At 39.1% G+C, this 24,076-nt stretch overlaps 1 protein-coding gene across 1 annotated transcript in view; it reads right to left on the bottom strand.

The window, feature by feature from the left end:
* dab2ipa (DAB2 interacting protein a) overlaps positions 1-20,898 on the bottom strand; it is a 195,796-nt gene extending 174,898 nt beyond the window's left edge. Inside the window, exon 1 of the mRNA XM_062998485.1 lies at positions 20,870-20,898. Within this exon, the coding sequence (XP_062854555.1) occupies positions 20,870-20,897 (28 nt within the window). The 5' untranslated portion in view covers position 20,898. The remainder of the gene's footprint in view (positions 1-20,869) is intronic.
* Positions 20,899-24,076: the final 3,178 nt, after the last annotated feature.

Raw genomic sequence — 24,076 nt, 5'->3', positions numbered from 1 at the left:
GCAGAAGTCTTACCTTTTGTTACTATATTTCATTATTAGCAAACACATACTAGAAAAAAAAAAAGCTTCATACAACCCCAAATCAGAAACAGTTGGGACAGTATGGACAATGCAAATAAAATAAAAACGCAGTGTTTCTTACATTTACTTTGACTTTTGATTGCAGACAGTTTGAACCCAAGATATTTCATGTTTTATCTGCTCAACTTCATTTCATTTGTTAATATACCTCCATTCCTTCATTTCAGGCCCGCAAAACATTCCAAAAAAGGTTGGGACAGGGACAATTTAGGGCTAGTAATGAGGTCAAAAAACGAAATAATGATGTGATAATGATATTTCTCCCTCTACAGTGCATAATATCATTAAACAAGTCAAGGAATCGGGAGGTATTTCAGTGCATAAAGGCGAAGGGCACAAGCTGAATGCCTGTGATCTTCGATCCCTCAGACGGCACTGCATCAAGAACCGCCACTCAACAATAGCTGATATAACCACATGGGTGAGAGATTACTTTGGCAAACCTTTATCAAGCACTACAATACAGAGTTACATGCACAAATGCCACTTAAAACTTTACTGTGCATAAAAGAAGCCTTATGTTAACCATGTCCAAAAGCGGCGTCGACTTCTCTGGGCTCGGAGGCATCTAGGATGGATCATCACACAGTGGAAATGTGTACTGTGGTCAGATGAATCAGCATTCCAGGTCTTTTTTGGAAAAAATGGATGCCGTGTGCTCTGACCAAAGACGGAAAGGACCATCCAGACTGTTATCAGCAACAAGTCCAAAAGCCAGGGTCTGTCATGGTATGGGGCTGTGTCAGTGCCCTTGGCAAAGGTCATTTACACTTCTGTGATGGCAGCATTAATGCCGGAAAGTACATTGAGATCTTAGAGCAACATATGCTGCCTTCAAGACGACATCTTTTCCAGGGACGTCCATGCATTTTTCAACAACACAATGCAAAACCACATGCTGCACACATTACAAAGGCATGGCTGTGGAAGAAGAGGGTACGGGTACTGGACTGGCCTGCCTGCAGTCCTGACCTGTCCCTAATAGAGCATGTGTGAAGAATTTTGAAGCGAAAAATGCGACAACAACGACCCCGTACTGCTGTACATCTTAAGACGTGTTTGCGGGAAGAATGAGACAAAATAAAAGCTGAAACACTAAATCACTTGGTATCCTCAGTGCCAAAACGTCTTTTAAGTGTGATGAACAGGAATGGCAACATTACAAAGTGGTAAATGCTTTACCGTCTCAACTTTTTCTGAAATGTGTTGCAGGCCTGAAATGCAGGAATGGATGTTTATTAATAAATGAAATGAAGTTGAGCAGACAAAACATGAAATATCTCAGGTTCATCCTGTCTGCAATCAAATAAAAGTCAAAGTAAATGTAAGAAGCTTTGTGTTTGTTTATTATTTGCATTTTCCATGCTGTCCCAACTTTTTCTGATTTGGGGTTGTAAGTGAAAATATAAAAAAAAGTATTTGTCAAAAAAATTGTCTCTTTACTGCTGACATGCAGAATTTAGTATTAGACCATGTCTCTTTTAGCTTAGCTTTTCATCCAATTTGGTCTTACCATTTATAACCATATAAGGACATGATTTGTCTCTATTTTATTAAATAACCCTTAGCTATACTGTACAACAGTTGTTTGCTGAATGTTTTTTTTTTACTTTGGAGAAAAACAGTGTGGCTAAGCCAATGTTGTTACCATGGTTATAACATTTCAGTACTGTCAAAAGTCATAAAGACCCTAGAGTCAAAAATCTTCCAGAAGCATAATACAAAAGAGTACTACAATGATAAATATTTAATTCAGTGTTCAGTGCATTTGTAGGTGTGTTAAAAATCATAGTGTGTGTCTGGTATTATTTTAATACTTAAATTACAACCCCAAATCAGAAACTTACACAACTTCTTTGACTTTTACTTAATTGCTGACAGTATGAACCCGAGATATTTCATGTTTTACCTGGTCAGCTTTATTTGATTTGTTTGTAATCTACATTAATTCCTGTATTTCATGCCTGCAACACATTCCAAAAAAGTTGTGACAATAAAGTATTTGCCCATTTTTAATGTTTAATGTTTTAAAAGACAATTTGGCACAGCTGTAATACCTGATTACATTACGCTTCCTCTCTACTGATGCTGATCCCCACTTCTGATTGAGGTGAGTGAGACTGTCACACGCCCCCTCCGACACGTGTTCAGTAGCCGACTGCATCTTTTCACCTGCATGAGGCAAGTTCATATGTGGATCAGCTTTGTGTACGGAGAGCCACACCCTGTCCACATTATCCCTCGACTATGTTCAGGCGGCATAAATCAGCCAGCAGAGGTCGTAATTGCATCAGCTATGAGGTCCCTCTCTGGCTTCCCACCCTGTATGAACAACAAGTCAATCGTTGTACACATAGCCGCCCAGTCAGATGGCAGAGCTGAGTTTCGAACCGATGAGTCTGAAATGTCAGCCCTGGTGTGCTAGTGTGATTTACGGCTGTGCCACCTGAGCGGCCTAATTATTATTTTTTTTTAATTATTATTATTATTATGCACGTTTGGTATGGACAAACTCCAGTGACCTGCATAATAACCAAATAAAATAGTTTTGGGGTCAGTTGGAACATCAGTTGTGAGTCAGTTGTTTTTGTCCCCACTCTCACATTATAAAATCTTGACCAAAGCCTTCCCAGAAGCATAAATGCAAGTCAGTGTTTCTGAGTGATGCCGGATCGACCACAAAGATGAAGTCAAAATAAAGAAATAAGTAAAGGTATGCATTAGGATTTTTAGTGCATGCCAGTAGGGTTGGGCGGTATTGCCGATTTTCATACCGTCTTCAGGAAATACCGCGGTAAACGGGGGGGGGGGGGGGGGGGGTGATGGGGGGGCACGGAAACGGTACAAATCCGATCTCTTCCCTACACACTCGCTCCCTGCGTCCTATAGTGCACTTAACATTCTTAAAGGGCCAGACTATATATTTTATAATTCACATTACACGACAGGTGAGACATTCTTTTTTCTTAAAATAGCGCTTTTATTTAGGAAAAAAATAGTTCTTACATAGGCAGGAAAAACTACGGCAGACACAAAAGTCAGAACAGGGGATTGGGCGTAACGTTATTATTACTGTTTGCTCCTTATTCTCAACACTTGTGCTCGATTTACACTGAATATATATTTAGTAAATACGTACATGTCCGCGCATGCACGCGCTTGTGTTAATTTCCGGTTGAACTGATAAAAAATTTTGATTTTGAAAAATTAAAAGACGAGCCGTTTTCCAGTTTCTGTTTGTTAGCTCACAGCTAACGCTAGCCAGTGTGGCTTTTCACTCGTCTGTGTTATCACCTTACACAGCCAATCAGTGAGCTCCAACCGCCTACCCCTCCCACCCCTCCCTTACTGAGAATGTCCTAAAGTCTCAGTTTTCAAGGTAAACCTGAAGCAGAAATTTGGCGCTTCACATTTAAAAAATACAGTCACCATTTTTGAATACCGTCACCATTTTTGAATACCGCGGTATATCGTAATACCGTAATACCGTCATACCGCCCAACCCTACATGCCAGTATGGAAAGCCAGAATCAGAACAAGTTTCTGTTGAACTCTATTTAAGAAAAGTCCTTCTGTCTCAGTTTTATATGGACTGTCCTTTACTTTGTTGTTGTAAGGTTGCCTGGAGAAAGAATTAATAAAAGCACTCTGTTAAATGTCAATTCACCAGCAGTGACTGCGATCTACAGTGCAATAGCTTAACTCAGAAGGGAGAACTAAGTGCCAGGAAAGATCCAGAGGCTGATGTGACCGAGTGAGGCAGAGATAGAGAAAATGTCACCTTAATAGCTCTGTATTGAACTATTCATTTGGTAAAAGACATTTCATAATTTCTTAAACTAATTTACACTTTGGGGTGGCACAGAGGCAAAGTGGGTAGCACTGTTCCTTAAACATACCTGGAATTCACTGTTTTAATTATTGATCTGAAAGCTTTTTTCTCGACTGTTTATAGAGGAATCGTGTCCTTGTATATGTGGATTGTTACCGAGTTGTTTGCAACAGCCATGTTTTAGTGTTTTAGTCTGTTCTAAACTGCCGACATGCCTCATATCTTTGACAGGTTCTTCCGGTGCATATTTGGTCTTCCTCTCTTCATCCTCCATCTGTCTTTTTGTTTTTCACCATATTCAGGAAGCCTCTCTCATCTGTTACCATCATGCTAGAGCTACCTGGCTAACTCGTGAGCTGTATCTAATCTGCACAACTCTCCAAAGCAAACAGTATTATGATTGCTGCCTACTGGGGCCCACAGCTGTTGTATTAACTATGCTACAGTATGGCAGTATTTGATGTACCATCATACCACCCAGCACCACTTGCTTCCAACTTCGTGGCAACAGGTTGGGAATCACGCAAACTTACTCTGCCCAAGACTGTGCCCTTGTGCACAAAGCAAGGTCCATAAAGACATTGTTTGAGAAGTTTGGTGTAAAACAAATCAAGTGGCCCGCACAGGCCTCACAAATGAGGTTCAGCTTGTATGAGGTTGTGTCCATTTTGACATTAGAAAAGCAAAGGCTGTTATAGCTGAGTAAAAATCTGTATTCACTCTTATTATTTTAAAATGAGATGTCCAACAAGCTTGTAGTCAGCTTAAAGTCAAAGTGTCACCAAAACATTTGTAAATAATTACATAAAATTTAGTAGTGTGATGGAAGCCAAAGAATTTCAATCAACCGAGTCCAGTACTTTTCTGTTAAGCCCGCTGGGTTTAACTCTGAAAGATTTACACACAATTAATTCTGTTTGGCAAATAAAACGTGGTGTGTGGATTGTGCCTGCTGAGCCTGAGAATACCTGTTATTTAATGAGAAATAAAGAATTTGGAAGAGAGATAAGAGAGCAGGGGAATGAACGAACCCAGGAGGAATGCATAAAAACAAATGCCAAATAGGACCAGTTTAATCACCCCCAAGTGCATAAAATCTAAATCAAACTGGTGTTCACTGCTGATAAAGCTAAAGTGAGCACTTTCTGAGCTATGTCTCTGTAGCCTAGAGAATAGCTCCCATGTTTATGTTCTTGAAAATTTACAACCATTTAAAAAAGCAAGCACATTTCTGCAGCTTGTTTTAAAGACTGGAATGTACTTAGCTGTATATTTCTACTGCCTGTTAGGACCTGTAGTCCAACAATAAACTCATTTCCAAAAGGATTTTTGCCCCTGTGAACAAAACAAGGTCCAAGAAAACAAGGTTTGATGAGATTGGCAAGAAGGAGCTCTAGTGGCCTGCACAGAGCCTTGACCTTAACCCCACTGAAGTGAATGCTGATTGCAAGCCAGGCCTTCTTGTTTAATGTTAGTGCATGATCTCTCAAATGCTATTTTAACTACAATTGACAACTCAATTGTTGGTCATTTTGTTGGTCTTAAACCTATGTTTTAAGACCAACATTGTTGGCAAAAAAAAAAAAAAAGATTTGGTTGAGAGCTTTCACATCATCCTCACATGAAAATCTTTTTCCCCTGAAAGCTTCTTTAAGTGGTCCAAAAAGGTGGAAATCAGATGGCGCTAAATCTGGACTATAAGCTCCCTCTCAGTCTCTCAGACACGACCAATTACTACTCCTCCCACCCTCACCGTTTCGAACTAAAATATAAAAGTGTGGAAACTTTTTGAAGATCTCGTATTACTATTATTACTAAATAGTTTTTATTTATTATAAAACACTCCAATCAGACATAAGTTTAAGACTAATATATCAAAGATGAATTTGTTAACTAACAAATAATTTATGCACATTTAGCCCAATATGTTCAGCCTAATACTAGCACTAGTGTAGTGGATTGTATGTAACAGCTCACCTGAGCTTTTCACCTTAGATGCCCTCAGAACTGAAGCAAGTCTGATCTAAGCTGAAGGAAGGTCAGCACAGAAAAAGAGGAAATAAACAGGTTGTAAAGGTATTCATCCGAAACATAATTTTAGTGCTGAGCTCCTGACACAATTACACTGCCAGACTTAAAGCAGAAAGACTAACAAACACACACTCCCCTCGGTGGACCCTGTACTTGAGGCTGTGGGCTGGCCCTGCACTTTACAGAAAAAAGCACTGGAATAAAAGGGGGAAAACAGACAGGACAGTGGCAATTATCCACCCTCGTTCCTGACCAGCTAGGAGACCTGGTTACAGCTCTCTCTCTCTCCTTTATACTCTCTGTCTTGTTTTGTTTGAGGAGAATGAGAACCTCTGTGGGACGAATTCCTCAGGAATGTCAGCCAATCCGAGTGCAGGCTTTGGGGAGTGTGGTGAGAGAAGGCACAGCCAGCGTTCTCACTATTTAATCAGCCAACAATGTACAAAAGCCTCTGTGACCACATTATTATGGCTACATTGCTGTTTAACCTTTTAAATTCCACACAGTTGCTGTCAGGGCCAAAATCGATTTGATTAATAAACAACCGCTTATCTGTGCAAAGGGATGTGGTCACTTCTTTTAATTATTAGGCACAAGTGTTTTGGCCATATCAAATGCTAACAGGTTTACAATGTAAAAGGTTTTAAAATATAAAGGTTTATTTTCCTATATGGCAAAAGTTTGTGGAAGGCTGTATCCTGTTCCACTATGACTGTGCCCCTGTGCACAAAACAAGGGCCATAAGTACTTTGTGTGGCACGTTTGGTGTGGAGAAACTAAGGCTGAGTTTTTAACCCTACTTCAACCCTATTACACACCTGTCAGATAAACTGAAACAAGACTGCAAGACTGGTCTTCTCATCCAACATCAGTGCCTGATTTTACAAATACTAGTTTGACAAACAGACAAACAAAAAACCATCCCAGAGGAATGGAGCCCCTTATAGTGCAATAAAGGGGTTAAATCCATATTTCATGGTTTTGGAATAGGATGTCCAACAACCTCATACTAAGATGTCCATATACTGTATTTTCCATTATTATTTTGCTCTGTACTATTTAGGGTTAACACCCAATCATGTCTGCATTTTAATGGTGGCTAATTTTATTTATTTATTAGGATTTTAACCCCATGTTTTATACACTTTGGTTAAATTCATGACAGAAACTGTACTCATTACACAAGGTTAATCAGTTCATAAGTTCAATGTCAAACACAGTCATGGACAATTTTGTGTCTCCAATTCACCTCACTAGCATGTCTTTGGACTGTGGGAGGAAATCGGAGCTCCTGGAGGAAAACCACACAGACACAGGGAAAACATGCAAACTCCACACCTGGGGATCAAACCCAGGACCTTCTTGCTGTGAAATGACAGTGCTACCCACTGAGCCACTGTGCTGCCCCAAATGATGGCTATTTAAAGTAGCCAATCCACATTTAGCAAGCCTTTTGAGATGAAGGAAAACCAAAGTATTTGTAAGTAAGAGTACCAGTGCTCTTATACAAATTGAGTCATGGTCAGGGTGTGTTACCTTGCACCCAATGTTCTCAGGTGGTGCCAGACCTACTGCAACCCTGGCCAGGATTAAGCAGTTCATGACAAAAATCAATGAATAAATAAAAAGTTTTCAATAAGACGATTACATGTTAATGTTATGTAAAATATGCATGTATTTAATTTAAAACAGCTCAGAGATATTTCATTCTTAACCTAATTATCTTTTTTGTTTTTGAAAATATATGCAAATTTCTGATTGATGGCTGCAACCCAACATTTTTTTTGTAAGAGCCTTACCAAAAACATTAGAGGTCCAGCAAAGTCCAGCAGTTTAGTAACAATATTTCTCAATGCACTATTGCAAGAAATGTAAAGACTTATACAGTCCATAACATTATTAACGGATTTAGAAAAATCCAGAAAGATCCCTGTGCATTATGGAAAAGCTGTGTGGAAAAAAGATTTACAAAATGTCTAAACTTTTCTATAGAGTTTATAATGTACACTTTTGCATTATAATTATGTTGAAGTATATAATTAATGTGTATTGTCTAAATACATTTACTTTATAGTTACTTTATATTATTTGAAATTTATCAAAGAGACTCAGTTAAATGCATCTTTTTCAGGTGTCCAAAGTGATTTTATTCTCCTCTGAACTAGCCATTGTCTGTATTATTTCTCCCTTCTTCAAATGACTAAACTATACCATTTTTGTAAAATGGTCTGACAATGTTAGTCCCATTTGCATACACATCTGGAATTTATGGTTTGCATTGTTTCGGGGAAGAAGGTTTTAAACACTAAATATGTACAGTAAATATTTACATCCAATTGGTAGCCTATGAAGAATAACTACTATTTCCTTTGTACTATTTCCTCATGTTTCCAGTAACCGTTTTCAACTGTTCATTAAATTTGTGGTGGTCCATAAGGCTTCTTTTTTGCCTCGCTCATGAAGCTGATGAGTGATGAGTCACATGGCATTTGCAATTTATTAGCATCAATTATGTTTCCAGTAAGCCATGCCCCATAAACGGAAGATAGCAGTGGTCAGGCCTTGTGCTTTCTGTGCCAAATAGCAAAACCAATGGTTTCAATGGTTCACTATTGGAATGCTGTTTTGTTAATGTAACTGTTTAAACAAACCTCAGCCAGTGGCGCTGTATTTACAGTTAAAGTTGGTAACTGTGACTCGATAAGTATACAGCATTATATACAGTACCAAAACTACAGCAACTTTGTAATTAAATAAGATTAATTATTGTGGTGTGATCTTTGTGAAAAGGCTTTAAATTTTCTGTTGGCTACAGCTACTGACTTCTTTGTGCCAAGAAAGGAAAGAAATGGGCTAGTTTAACTGCACTTATTACATGTGAAACATAAGTGACACTATCCACAGTGTAACAATTGGTTTTGGAGGCTGTTTTGCAAGAAAAATGCCTGTACTGAGATACACAGCAAAATTAACTAAATGAGTGTACATTTTGTCACACACATTCATCTGATTGTAGATTTCATGTCTAGATACTCTTTCATCATCCTAGCTAAATACTTACAATCTGTACAGTGTAAACCATTACACAGAGAACAACTTCTAAGCTCTGTTTTGGAAGCAAAAGCAAATGGGTGACATCTGTTGCACATAGGGAGTGAAAATTAAAACCACACATCAGCCTAATGCAGCGAGGACATGAGCCAAAACCAAGTTTCCACGGTGCTAACAGCCCAGAGCATCACAAATCCTAGCAACAGTCATTAAGGATACAGTAAGTCATGGTTTGGATGGACAAGCCAGACAGAGTGTCTAAACACAATCATTATCACAGTATGCAGTCCACTTCAACCTTTACATGACAGCAGTTATTAACCTGCTGCTCATCAGCCACTTGCATTTTGTGACAAATATTTAACCCTCCTTATCTTAAAAGGTATTATGGTGATGTGTATACAATTTAAAACATACAACAAGACGTTATAGAAATGTGTATTTAAATGAAAAACAGTTAATCTTGACAATTAACAGGTGCACTATTATTCAACCCCCAGCCCCAGTATTTGCACCAAATAAGACTGCTTAACTGTAGGACCAAACCAGTTTCATTTTTGATTTAACACTCCATAGAACTGCGTACTAGAACTCTGCAGGCCTATCCACATTCCATTTGGTGTATTCCAGTCAACCCATCTAAAGCTTTCTGGTCAAGAGTGGCTTGCATCATGGAGTCCAGCCATGATGTCCTTGAATGTTAAGTGATCATTTTATGGTTGCCACTGACACTGACACATTATTTGTGACAAATATTAGCACAGAAGAGGCTTTTAGAAATGTGTCACTTGCTTTTTGTAGCAGTGTACTTAAAATGCCTGCTTTATATATTGAAGCAGAAGGGCTCGAAATATGAAATAATTTTGTCTGTATTCTAAATAGCCTGTGAAATTAGTACACTAGCAACGGTGGTGTTGCTATTTTGAAACATCATGCAGTACGCAGAGTGTACTTTAAGACAAAGTCATTATTTACATTACCCAGGCAACCAGGCCAGATGATTTGTGGTAAACTAGCCTGCACTAATTGCAGAGATTGTACAGAAGTGGTAATCATGGTGAAGGTGTTTTCTAAAGCTCCTAGGATACAATTAGATAACATCATTGGAAATGTAATTGGAGCAATGTACTGGAAACTGAATCTCATATACCAAGAAACTCAGATCAGTCATTTAAGATATGTCAGCTATATAAAATGAGATTTTTAAGTTATAGTTTAGGATGTGGTCCTGGTTTGGTTTCTCTGGACAGGTTAATCTAAATGGGCCTTAGGCATTAAAACATGTGAGAGGCAGTGATCTCTAGTGTACAGCAGAAGATATTTTCAGCCCAATGACAAAACACTAAGGATGAAGAAGTAACTGAAAAATATACAGTACAAACAGACTTTAGTCCCTCACATCTACCATAACTACCATTACAGCTATATGAACATTTATATATAAAATATTTATTACTTTATAAAGATCTCATTATAATTTGCATATAAGTGCAAAATATATACAGTATAAAGTGCATTACGGTTTACTAATAATAATTTATTGGCCTGGCACAGTTAGGAAAAGCTTCATTTGCCTCATTAATATAAATCATCTTCATTCTTAAGGTCTTTTTTTATAGAAAAAAAGTTGTTTGTGTACACAATGTACTTTTAACTGCTATATTTAATGTATTTCAGGTCAATCCTCAGAAAACACATTTTAACAAATGTTGCATATGCATTATGATTTGCCACTGGCTGTGTTTTGGAGTACTAGCATTATAGCAGGAGATTTTTTACTTTCAGGAAGGGGAAGCCTATTTCACAGTCTATCTTTATCCTAAACAAGGTCTCTTCCATATTGATTAATAATTAGTTTTTCTATCTGGGATCAAAGTGCCTACAAAACTAATTAGATTTTTCGACTGCATGTAAACTGCATGCAAGGAACACTAATCTTAAAACATAGAGCAGGATTAACAAAGTATAAAAGCACTACTGTGTTTCCTACAGCAGGCATGATGTTGCTACCACCAGGACATATGCAAGGTCTATTTTTTTGTCCCAACAGACCCGAGTATTTAGCAATTTAGCAAACTCCAAGAGGTCATATGTATTATACTCAACAGTGGCTTCTGTTTTGCTACCCTGATTAATAGAGTAGTGCAGAGATGCGTCTGTCCAACAGGTTCTACCAAATATGCGCAGGACTTTTGGAGCTCAATTACAGTGTTCTAAAAGACTAAATACAATTCAAGCAATTGTGAGTTAAGGGCCCTGCTCAACCTTTTGATTACCAGTCCAGTCCAGTAACCACTAAGCTCCTCTTTTTGCTTGTATGTCAAATATGGCTAAGTGGCCAACTTTAGGAAAGTTGAGCATTGTGTCATTGTGTCTTCCATATCAGAAAAATTGAGGCCACTGTGGTCCTGGAAATATGGAAAGCCTTTAATATTTTGTATCTATGCTCTCCCACAATTTAATCACAGAGATCCACAGATAGCTCCTTGGACTTGGTTTTTGACCTGACAATGAAGTGCAAATTGTGGGCTCTTGTAGATCCAGAAGTGTGCCAAACTATGTCCAATCAATTCAAATTGCAACATGTTGGCTCCAATTGAGTTCCAGACACAACAAGGATAATTAAAAAGAGAGATTGCACCTGAGCATAATTTGAAATGCTTTAGCAATGTAGTGATTAAAACATGTTTTCACTTCATCATTACAGGTGATTGTGTAGACTGGTGGGTAAAAATGGCAATTACATCAAAGAGTTCATTCAACCCACACATTTCTACATTTACATTTAAATTTTCAGCATTTAGCAGACGCTTTTATCCAAAGCGACTTACACAATGAGCAATTGAGGGTTAAGGGCCTTGCTCAGGGACCCAACAGTGGCAACTTGGTGGTGGTGGGGTTTGAACCGGCAATCTTCTGTTTACTAGTCCAGTACCTTAACCACTAAGCTATCACTGGCCCCCCCATTTCTATGCAGATGATGTCATGAGTTTTTGTATATTTTAAAGTAAAGGAAGTTGAAACTCTACTGTTCACTGATTTTATCTTAATGTATCTTTACATTTTACAGATTTTACAAACATGCTTGGTCAGCTGAGCAATTCAATCTAGATATATGAAATACATTGTGTTTAAGGTTTTAAGGACACAGTAAAATGCTTATAAATAAACACACGTTTACTCAGCAACAGCAAGCTACTGTTATAACACTGTAACATAAACTTAATTACATTTAATTTCAGACCTGATTGCATTTAACTGCTTAGACAGTAAGGCTCCAAAAATAGCAAGCCAAATATTTGTGTCTGACATTCACCCTACTGTAAGTACATTGGTTTTCTGAAATTATAGGCTTTCACTTTTTATTTTTGTATTCATATTGTAGTGAGAGCCGCTCAGGTGGCGCAGCGGTAAAAAGTACACTAGCACACCAGAGTTGGGGTTTCGAATACATCATATCAAATCTCAGCTCTGCCTTCCGACTGGGCTGAGCGGCTGCATGAACAACGATCGGCTGTTGTTCAGGGTTGGAGGGTAAAAAGTCGGATCATAGGTCCTCATAACTGGTGCAACTGCGGCCCCTGCTGGCTGACTGAGAAGGGGGCGTATGTCAGTTGAGAGGCATCCTCAGTGAAGGGTCGAATCAGTATAGAGGATGCATTCAGGGTAATTGGACACAACTAGATTAGGGGAGAAAATTGAGGGGAAAAAAGTGGGAAAAAAATAAAAAAATTCATATTGTAGTGAGTACAGTTACAAGTGATGAATGTAGGTTATAAAATGTTTCATCTGTTTCACCTTTTACATACTTTAAAAGTGCACTATTGTAAAAAGTGCCTGATGGCTGGTGCAGACTGACAATTTAAAGATCATTTAGAATGGTAAACATCCAAAGTCTTTACTGATTTATTATTTGCAAACATCCTGGTTATTACCAATTGTTTTCTGCAATTATCCTGGTTATTATATTTCTACAAGGTTCCAAAATAATTCCTTTAAGATTAAGATCAGATTCAAAATTGTCAGTTGTACATTTATGCTGCAAGTCTCCCATTCCACCACATCCCAAAGGTGCTGTTCTGAATTCAAATCTGATTTCTGTGGATACACTTAAGTAACTGTCATGTTTTTGCAATCAGAAATGACTTTTGCTATGTGACATTGTGCATCAGGCTAAAGCCATTATAAAACTGTATAATCTGGCCATAAAGGAATGCACATAGTCAGCAACAATACCCAGATAGGTGTAAACAATGCCCAGTTGGTACTGGGGGCTCAATGTGTGCCAAGAAAACATTTTCCACACCATTGCACCAGCAGCAGCAGCCTACACTGTTTAGAAAGAACAAGTTGGGTTTATGCATTAATTCTGATCCTGGATGTTGCAGCAGAAAACATCTTTAGGAGATTAAATGTTTATCTGACCAGGTTTAGTAGCTGTCGAGAGTAAAAGTCAATTTGGTCCTCTGCAGTTGTGCTTTTAGGTTCAACATGTATGTTTCAATGTTTCCATTTAATGAGTAATTTAGTTTTTTTGGAGAATTCTGTATAAACATTAATATACTTCAGCTCCAAGTCACCCCAAGGGTGTCCACTGGGGTTAGGGGCTCTGTTTCACACGAAACTTGTCAAACCATGAATTTATGGACCTTGCTTTGTGTACAGGGGTACAGTTATGCTGAAATAGAAACAGCCTCTTCCTAAACTCATCTCCAAGTTTGAAGCATATCATATTTCATATACATGTTAGCAGTGGGTCTCTAAAACATCTTAATGCAATAATTAAGATTGCAGTCCACATACTTTTGTCCATATTGTGTATATGGTGGGCTCTACCAAGAAGAAAAACCAAACTATGAGCCTTGAACGCAGAAAGCCTTACCGCACGTGTCAAACTCAAGGCCCATCGGCCTCCACATCATTTTATGTGGCCCGCGAGAGCTTAAAAAGATGTATGATTGTCTTAAAATACACCATAAATCGTACATAAACTGCATCTCTCATAATGCATGCCGTTTTTGTGACCCGCAAAGTGGCCACATCCCGCCACTAGATGGCAGTGTTTTCACATCAGCGTTTAACTGCGGCAGTTTTCCGACAAGTGATGTTGAGAAATATTTACAAATAATCCCAGAATGTACAAGAACAGAAAATTTAAGCAGAAGGAGGCAATACAAGTTTGTGCTTCAAGAAGAAAAACCGGTACGTCTCTTGTGTTATGAGGCCGTGTCTGTGGTAAAGGAGTACAATATAAATGTATATATACATTACAAATATACAGTATACATTTGGCATTTTCACACCAAACAGAATTTAGCCTCCAAGCAAAACAACAAACTGTACAAGACTTAAAAGGCAGACTGCAATCACAGCAGGATGAATTATAATCGGCCTTTTGAGGGCCACCATAATGCAGATGTAATGCAGACACACCCCTGCCTTACAGAATACACTGATGGGCCCAAATATTAGGACCATTTTCCAAAAAGTCACGTTCAGGGATTTATTAACTGTTGGGCTGATGGTAGTTAATTGTTGTACACTTTTCAAATACAGCAGATATGGGCAGGCATAAAGAACTGAGTGAGTTTGATAATGGGCAATTTGTGATGGGCAGATTGGATACCAGAGGACTTTTTTCAGATCCTCTGTGTATAATGTCTTGGTTAAATTTTTCCACTCTGGAGTAGCTGGCATTTTCTGTAGTGATCAAATCAAAGGGCATTAAGTGACATATGAGAAGAGTGTCAAAAGGATAAGGAGGAGTAGAATGATGAGAGGCGATAAAAGTAGACAGATTTCACCCTCAGGGAGAGAAATCCCTTCTTGATGTCATCACTAACAGTCTTTTCTGTGATTATCAAGCTAAAGCCCCATGTGTAACTATTATCCTTCAGATTCTCAGCAAAACAAATTGCTTCATTGCCACATTCTCATTTGCTACATAACAGACATAACAAGAAGCTTATTTTCATAAAAGTTTTGTTTTCTGTTCTCTTGCTGGCTTTGTTGTTCACCAAGGCAGAACTAAATGCTTGTCTGTTCTAACATGGCTGTTCTAACACGATTAATGACACTTATTGTCCAGTTTGAAACAAAGGACAAATCATTCTAACCTGTGATACTAACTTAGAAATTAAATTCAGTGCTCACATGACTTTAATTGGCTTATACATGGTGGCTTTGATGCATAAAAAAGGCCAGTTTTACAGACAAAACATATGAGCTGTCTGAGCAGACCAGAAATGGTATTAACACCAAGCACAAGCAGTCTAAAGGGTACAAGACTATTTCCAAAGATTTTGTTATCAAGTTATGTTATCAAGAAGTCTGCTACTCACTGAACAGTGAAGAACCTTCCAGGACGTGGTGAAAAGAGTAAAATTGATGAGAGAACCCAAGAAAGGTGGTTCAAAACTTGGCTAAGAAACCAAGTATAACATCCAAAGAAGTTGAAGACATCTGGAGTGATGGTTTCAACCCGTACCATATTCCACACACTGAACAAAACAGAGCTCTGTGAGCAAAAACCAAGTAGGACACCAGGCAAGCCGTAGCCTAGTGGTTAAGGTACTGGACTAGTAACCAGAAGGTTGCTGGTTCAAGCCACACCACTGCCAGGTTGCTGCTGTTGAGCCCTTGAGCATGGCCCTTAACCCTCAATTGCTCAGACTGTATACTGTAACTGTAATGTAAGTAAAGAAGCATAAAAAAGAGCCACTAAACTTTGCCAAAACGTACATAGACAACCCACAATCCTTCTGCTAAAATGTTCTATGAACAGATGAAACCAAACTAGAGCTATCTGGCAATTCATATCAGTGTTATGTTTATAGACTACAAAATGAAAACTGTGCACTCTACCTAAAGTGAAACATAATGTTGTGGGGCTGCTTTACTACTGCTGGGATTGGAGGCCTTGAACGTTTTACAGGAAAAGTGAAATCAGAGGATTATATGATCAGATCAGATTATTAGAGGGTAATGTTCTCCCAAGTGTAAGAAAACTAGGTCTGAGTCAAACAAAATTGGTCTCAAAGCAAGAGAATGACCCAAAGCACACATGAAAAAATACACAAGAATGGTTGAGAAGGAAAAATGAACTGTTTTAAATTGGCCAGAAATAATCCTTATCTCAATGTAATTAAAACTCTTTGGGGAGAGCTGAAATGTGCTATTAGGAAAAGTAACCAGCAAACATTTGAAGAGAACTACCAGCATACATGTGCAAGAAGCTTCCATATGGCTACAAAAACGTTGTGCAACTAAGTATTAGGGAAGAGTGCCTTTAATCCTGTCCATTTCATATACTGTGTTTCTTCATTATGTCTATTTTGAAATGACAAATGTATGTTGACAGATCAACTGTTTTGTTGAATGTATTTAGTAGGGATGTCCCGATCACGTTTTTTGTTCCCGATCCCGATCTTTAATTTTGATCCCGATCCGATACCGATTCTCAAACCGATACTTGTATTTTCTAGATATTGTCTAGATAAGAACTAGATAATACTGTTCACACAGTGCACACTTCAAGTACATTACAGTTATTCAAATTAATCCAATGTACATGTTTAACAACTGAATAGCTCTGCAGTGCTGTAGGAAAAAAATTGCCTGCATCCAAGCTATTGCTTAATGTTCTTTTACAAAATAAAAGTAAACAAACCTAGTGCAGCATTGTAGTAAAAATGAAGTGAGATAATTACAGTTTCACTTTGAACTTTATATTCAAAGAACATAATTCTGTTTAATGCAGTGATACACTAAAAATGAACAAAAATCTCCACTCACAAGTGGTGTAGCAGCTTAACTTGAATATAAAAAAACAAATAAGTTACTTAACAGCATTACAGTAAACCTGAATACCAAAATAAAATGGAAAGTCACTCTTTTGTTATGAAGGAAAGCCAGTTTTTAAAGTGCTTGTATTGTGACAATGGTTTGATGGAGTGAGTGTGTTTTGACCCTTTGGGGCTTCCATAGTGCATGGGATAGCGTGCTCGGCTCTAGCTGTCCACGATTCAGTACAGTAACAGAAGAAGTTAATAAAGTGTTTTGCTCCCGACAATTTGTGAATATACCGTGTATTTTATTTCTTTATTAAGCGAGTGCATCACTACGACGCTCGGTTACATAACTAAGCCAATCAGAGTGCTTGATACTGAGATGTCGTTTAGTCTTGTAACACGTAAACTTGTAAAAGCTGTATGTTATGGTCCTGAAGTTTTCATACTCGGATTAAAAGTTATTGTTTTGTAAACCGGAGTGATCCTCGACTCACACACCATATAAACAGTAAAATTCTACAGTAATGAACGCAGCTCTGCTCCTACCGCCTCGTGAAACGCTCGCATTGCAGACATTACACCGCTGTTGGACTCGTTTCACTTTCCAATTGAAAGTATTTCCACACAGCGGACATGCTGACGTAAAACAAAAGATTGGGTTATGATCAGCATTAGTAAAGCCGATTTCCGATCAGTTAAAAATGCCTTGATCGGCCCCGATTCCGATCTTTGAGATCGGATCGGGACATCCCTAGTATTTAGACATGCTATAAAAAAATATTCTAGTTTTACATAGTTGGGGTGCTCAGGTGGCGCAGTGATAAAACCCGAATCTCGTCGATTCGAATCTCAGCTCTGCTACCGGCAGGCTGTTCAGGTAGGGTGCCGGAGCTCTGCTGGCTAATTGATGGTGCCTGCACAGGGGTAGGGGATAATGTGGGATCAGGGTGTGGCTCACACAAAGCTGATCCACATATGAACTCACCTTGTGCAGGTGATAAGATGCAGTCGGCTACTGCACACGTGTCAGAGGGGGCGTGTGTTAGTCACGGCTCTCCTCAGTCAGAGTGGAGGTCAATATCAGTAGAGAGGAAGCGTAATGCAATCAGGTAATTGGATACTACTAGATTGGGAGGAATATTGGGGGGTGCAAAAAAAATGACATAGTTGGTAAATATTCACTTATTTCTGAAGATTGCCTTTTTTTATACTAAACAATAAAGGGCACCAATAATCTTGACCATAACTGTACAACCCTGAAGGGGCTGAGATGCACTTATCTGATACTGAAAATCAGCTGTCACATCTATGTAAACAAAGCACAGCGTCCCTCTTTTGACATTTGCCAAGCTGCTGGCACAGACAGCTTAGTCACTGTGAGCACAGTTCTGAACCAGATCAGTATCAGATAGTTCATATGTTTAAATATTAAGGATGTTTAGAGAAAAGAACTGTAGAGATAATTTTATCTAACAAGCTAATCTTATGACAGTGATGTTCATATAATGATGTTACTGATGTTGCACACTGGTATGGAAAAGGTACAAAAGCTATTACCTTAAGGGCACCATTATACAATATAATAATATATAATTCTATGTAATGCATCTGGAAATGGCCTTATTATTATTTTCCTGTAGTATTATTTATGTTATTTAGTCCCCCAGTTTTCCTCCCAATCTAGTCATATCCAATTACCCGACTGCATTACGCTTCCTCTTTACTGATGCTGACCTCCACTCTGACTGAGGAGAGCCGTGACTGAAACATGCCCCCTCCGACACCTGTGCAGTAGCCGACTGCATCTTTCCACCTACACAAGGCGAGTTCATTTGTGGATCAGCTTTGTGTATGGAGAGACACACCCTGATCCCATAATCCCCCGTCTCTGTGCAGGCACCATCAATCAGCCAGCAGAGGTCGTAATTGCATCAGTTATGAGGAATCCCCTCCAGCACCCTTTGCTGGAACAACAACCTAGTCACTGATCGTGTAGGCGCCAAGTGGTTGGTCTCGTTTTTGTGAATACAGTTACGATTGGGTGACAACATCTTAGCTTTATCGATAGGCTCTCTGCAAGAGTGATTATTTTCTTTACCACATTTGTATTTTAAGAGACAGTATTATACCTTTAAAATAATTTAAATCAAAACTTAGTACAATCCGGCTGGTTTTACAGCAAAGGTGTTTAAGCACAGCAAAATGGTAACAGCTAAAGCCTCAGCAGATGCAAGACCTCAAGAGTTTATTATTTTGTCAAGGACCCCATGTGAAAACAAAGATTTAATAGTCACTAGTAACTACTAGCTAATATTCAGCAAAAGTTCTAGGACTAAAACAACTAACCATTAATAAAAAATGCTACTACATACCAAGAATGTACACAGACATGATTAGATCTCAAATCCCCAATGATGTCCAACTCCGACATCCATAACTCACCCTATATACCATGAATAAGCAACACTTACATAACACAACAGCTAGCAACTGATAAATGCATACACCGATGAGCCATAACATTATGACCACTTTCTTGTTTCTACACTCATTGTCCATTTTATCAGCTCCACCTACCATATAGAAGCACTTTGTAGTTCTACAATTACTGACTGTAGTCCATCTGTTTCTCTACATACCTCTTTAGCCTGCTTTCACCCTGTTCTTTAATGGTCAGGACCCCCACAGGACCACTACAGAGCAGGTATTATTTGGGTGGTGGATCATTCTCAGCACTGCAGTGACACTGACATGGTGGTGGTGTGTTAGTGTGTGTTGTGCTGGTATGAGTGGATCAGACACAGCAGCGCTGCTGTAGTTTTTAAACACCTCATTGTCCCACCAACCAAAAATATCCAGCCAACAGCGCCCTGTGGGGAGCGTCCTGTGACCACTGATGAATGTCTAGAAGATGACCAACTCAAACAGCAGCAACAAATGAGCGATCGTCTCTGATCTACATCTACAAGGTGGACCAATTAGGTAGGAGTGTCTAATAGAGTGGACAGTGAGTGGACACGGTACTTAAAAACTCCAGCAGCGCTGCTGTGTCTGATCCACTCATACCAGCACAACACACACTAACACACCACCACAATGTCAGTGTTACTGCAGTGCTGAGAATGATCCACCACCTAAATAATACCTGCTCTGTGGTGGTCCTGTGAGGGTCCTGACCATTGAAGAACAGGGTGAAAGCAGGTAAAAAAAAGTATGCAGAGAAACAGATGGACTACAGTCAGTAATTGTAGAACTAAAAAGTGCTTCTATATGGTAAGTAGAGCTGATAAAATGGACAGTGAGTGTAGAAACAAGTAGGTGGTTTTAATGTTATGGCTGATTAAAGAATAAGTACAATAAAAAAAAAAGATAACTATGGTTGTGGACAGTAAATTATTGCGACATGGTTAATGTATTTTATAAGTCTGTGTTCTCTACACAAGTGAGTCAAGCCATTAGATAAGATCCTTAAGCACTTGGTTTAAAACTGACTGATGTTTTTACCACAGGATAAGAGATGAAAGTATTATTAGTATATTCCACAGAAAATAAGCTAAATAGCAATTTAATTTGGAGTTGTGTTGGCTCCAGGGGCCATCTAAGTAAAGGCATTAGTTTAAAACATTTTTAAAAGTGACCACTCATGCTCACATCTAAACTAACACACTGTTGGTTGACTTTAAAATGTATATTGTTGTTGGGAAAGTTTCAAATGGATAAAAGTGCAAATAAATGATATATAAAATCTCACACTGCCTAAAGCATCAACAGTGTGAGATCATGTAGTACATGAATAGAATAGATCAAAGTTCTGACTCAATCTTTACAACTTTTTCTTAAAACTTGAAGCTGCCAGACAAATCAGAAAACCTGTCAAACTCTGTACTGCAGACTAGTGTTTTTTCCCTGTCTGAAACCTAATATTTACAAGGGAGGAACCAGCCTCAGCCTTCACCAACCAGTTCTGATCTCTTTTCCAGACCTCAGAAGCACAAACACACACACACATACAACCCAGTGCACATCACTGCCTTGTCTCAGACACTTAAAAACAACCTTGTTAAAACTTAAATTCTCATCTTACCATGGTCTAGTCCAAATGTGCCTTCCATAACTTCAAAGCAGAGTGAAATGAAAATCAGACATGATTTAAGAAAGCAGGAGTTGAAAAGCTGAGACGACTGTTTATCCAGACAAGTGGCATGCTGCCTCCATGCTGAGTCCAGAGATCTGCTGCAGCTGACAGTTGGAGTGTATTTGGGCTTGTTTCTCAGGGCCCCTCTTTCTCTTTTCTAGCTCCAGCACTCTTAAAGACACAGTACTGAGTTTTTCCCTCTCTTCAAGCCTCTCCAAAAACTAAAAGAAGCCCTCTCTCCGTTTCCTGTCTCTTACTCAGTGTCACTATAAAGCTCTGTAGCTCATGTTTTCTCAGATTCCCAGTTTAGCACAGCTTCCCTGACCTGCACAAATCAAATCATTACCAGCAAATGCATCTGGCTATAAAGGTTTCCTGCAGGAGGAAATAAAATAGCTAAGAGCATGATTGTCTAAGAGCATTAGAGTCAGGTTAAGGGAGAGAACATTTGAAAGGGCAGATCAGTTTCCTAGTTTGTGTGCTTAACCACAATGTCTTAAACCCAAGCTTCAGCCAAACACTTACCAAATCTGCTTTGCTAGTAAGACTAAACCTCTTTAACATATACACCGATCAGCCATAACATTAAAACCACCTCCTTGTTTTTTTAAACAGCTCCACTTACCATATAGAAGCACTTCTATAGTTCTACAATTACTGACTGTAATCCATCTGTTTTCTCTACATACTTTTTTAGCCTGCTTTCACCCTGTTCTTCAATGATCAGGACCACCACAAAGAAGGTATTATTTGGGTGGTGGATCATTTTCAGCACTGCAGTGACACTGACATGGTGGTGGTGTGTTAGTGTGTGTTGTGCTGGTATGAGTGGATCAGACACAGCAGCGCTGCTGAAGTTTTTAAATACCGAGTCCACTCACTGTCCACTCTATTAGACACTCCTACCTAATTGGTCCACCTTGTAGATGTAAAGTCAGAGACGATCGCTCATCTACTCCATCAGCATTGCTGTGTCTGATCCACTCATACCAACACAACAAACTAACACACCACCACCATGTCAGTGTCACTGCAGTGCTGAGAATGATCCACCACCTAAATAATACCTGCTCTCTGGTGTTCCTGTGGGGGTCCTGACCATTGAAGAACAGAGTGAAAGCAGGTTAAAAAGGCATGCAGAGAAACATATGGACTACAGTCAGTAATTGTAGAACTACAAAGTGCTTCTATATGGTAAGTGGAGCTGATAAAATGGACAGTGAGTGTAGAAACAAGGAGGTGGTTTTAATGTTATGGCTGAACAGTGTGTATATAAACAATATGGACATCATGAACATAATACAGTGGTACCCTGTAACTCGACGTCCCCTAAACTCGATGCCCTTTCCGTCCTTTAAACTCGACTTTTACCTTAAACTCGAAGTGTGTGCAACTGTCACTTTGTTCACATTTATGCTGTCTGTTTAACTTCAAATAAATTAGCATAAAAAATCCTGAAAAAAATTCAATATTTGATAATGCTTTGCTATCATTTCAAAATGAAAGCACACAGCAGAACCCAAACTCAACCATGGCCAAGACCAAAGAGCTGTCGAAGGACACCAGGAAGAAAATTGTAGACCTGCACCAGGCTGGGAAGAGTGAATCTACAATAGGCAAGCAGGTTGGTGTGAATAAATCAACTGTGGGAGCAATTGTAAGAAAATGGAAGACATACAAGACCATTGATAATCTCCCTTGGGGTCAAGATCTCATCCCGTGGGGTCAAAATGATCATGAGAACGGTGAGCAAAAATCCCAGAACTACACGGAGGGACCTGATGAATGACCTGCAGAGAGCTGGGACCAAAGTAACAAAGGCTACCATCAGTAACACAGTACGCTGAGAGGGACTCAAATCCTGCAGTGCCAGGCGTGTCCCCCTGCTTAAGCCAGTACATGTCCAGGCCCGTCTGAAGTTTGCCAGAGAGCATATGGATGATCCAGAAGAGGATTGGGAGAATATCATGTGGTCAGATGAAACCAAAATGGAACTTTTTGGTAAAAACTCAACTCGTCGTGTTTGGAAGAAGAAGAAGAACTAAGAACACCATACCTACTGTGAAGCATGGGGGTGGAAACATCATGCTTTGGGGCTGTTTTTCTGCATAAGGGACAGGACGACTGATCCGTGTTAAGGGAAGAATGAACGGGGCCATGTATCGTGAGATTTTAAGCCAAAACCTCCTTCCATCAGTGAGAGCATTGAAGATGGAACGTGGCTGGGTCTTCCAGCATGACAATGATCCCAAACACACCGCTCGGGCAACGAAGGAGTGGCTCCATAAAAAGCATTTCAAGGTCCTGGAGTGGCCTAGCCAGTCTCCAGACCTCAACCCCATAGAAAATTTGTGGAGTCCGTGTTGCCCAGCGACAGCCCCAAAACATCACTGCTCTAGACGAGATCTGCATGGAGGAATGGGCCAAAATACCAGCTACAGTGTGTGCAAACCTGGTGAAGACTTACAGGAAACGTTTGACCTCTGTCATTGCCAACAAATGTTATGTTACAAAGTATTGAGTCAAACTTTTGTTATTGACCAAATACTTATTTTCAAATACTTTTTGTTTTTCTCATTTTGTCTCTCATAGTTGAAGTGTACCTATGATGAAAATTACAGACCTCTCTCATCTTTCTAAGTAGGAGAACCTGCACAATCAGTGGCTGACTAAATACTTTTTGACCCCACTGTATCCCTAGAATGTTCTCTTTGTGGCATGACATCCTATTTTCTTCTTAACAATTGGATTAAGGCTTAATGTATGCCCATAAAATTAGGATGGTTGGACTAAATCTGTCAAAAACATATCTGTCAAACAGTCTCCTATCAAGGTTAGGAATTACCGTCAACCCATAATGAGAGGAATTTGTCTCAAATGTATGAGCACCACAAAAACAGCTTTGCCATGATTTAGAAGCTGCTGGAAACTGGAAGACACTGTCCACAGTCAAGCAAGTTTTAAGTCACTATGGGCTTTAAAGCTGCCATGCAAGAAGGAAGCCCCTGCTCTTGTTTCTTCTTTGTCTATGTGATTAGCCAACAAAGTTTAAAGGTGCCAATTTTGGTGCAGGGGTTTCAGTTTTTTTAGAGATTCTTTTTTGTAACATACAGTCAAACAAAACCCTATTCATATCTGCACAGAGAAGTCACCAGC

Source organism: Trichomycterus rosablanca, chromosome 7 (genome assembly GCF_030014385.1).
Source record: "Trichomycterus rosablanca isolate fTriRos1 chromosome 7, fTriRos1.hap1, whole genome shotgun sequence".
NCBI classification, from domain to species: Eukaryota; Metazoa; Chordata; class Actinopteri; order Siluriformes; family Trichomycteridae; genus Trichomycterus; species Trichomycterus rosablanca.
The sequence above is the reverse complement of the archived record's forward strand: the minus strand, read 5'-3'. Positions and strand labels throughout refer to the sequence as shown.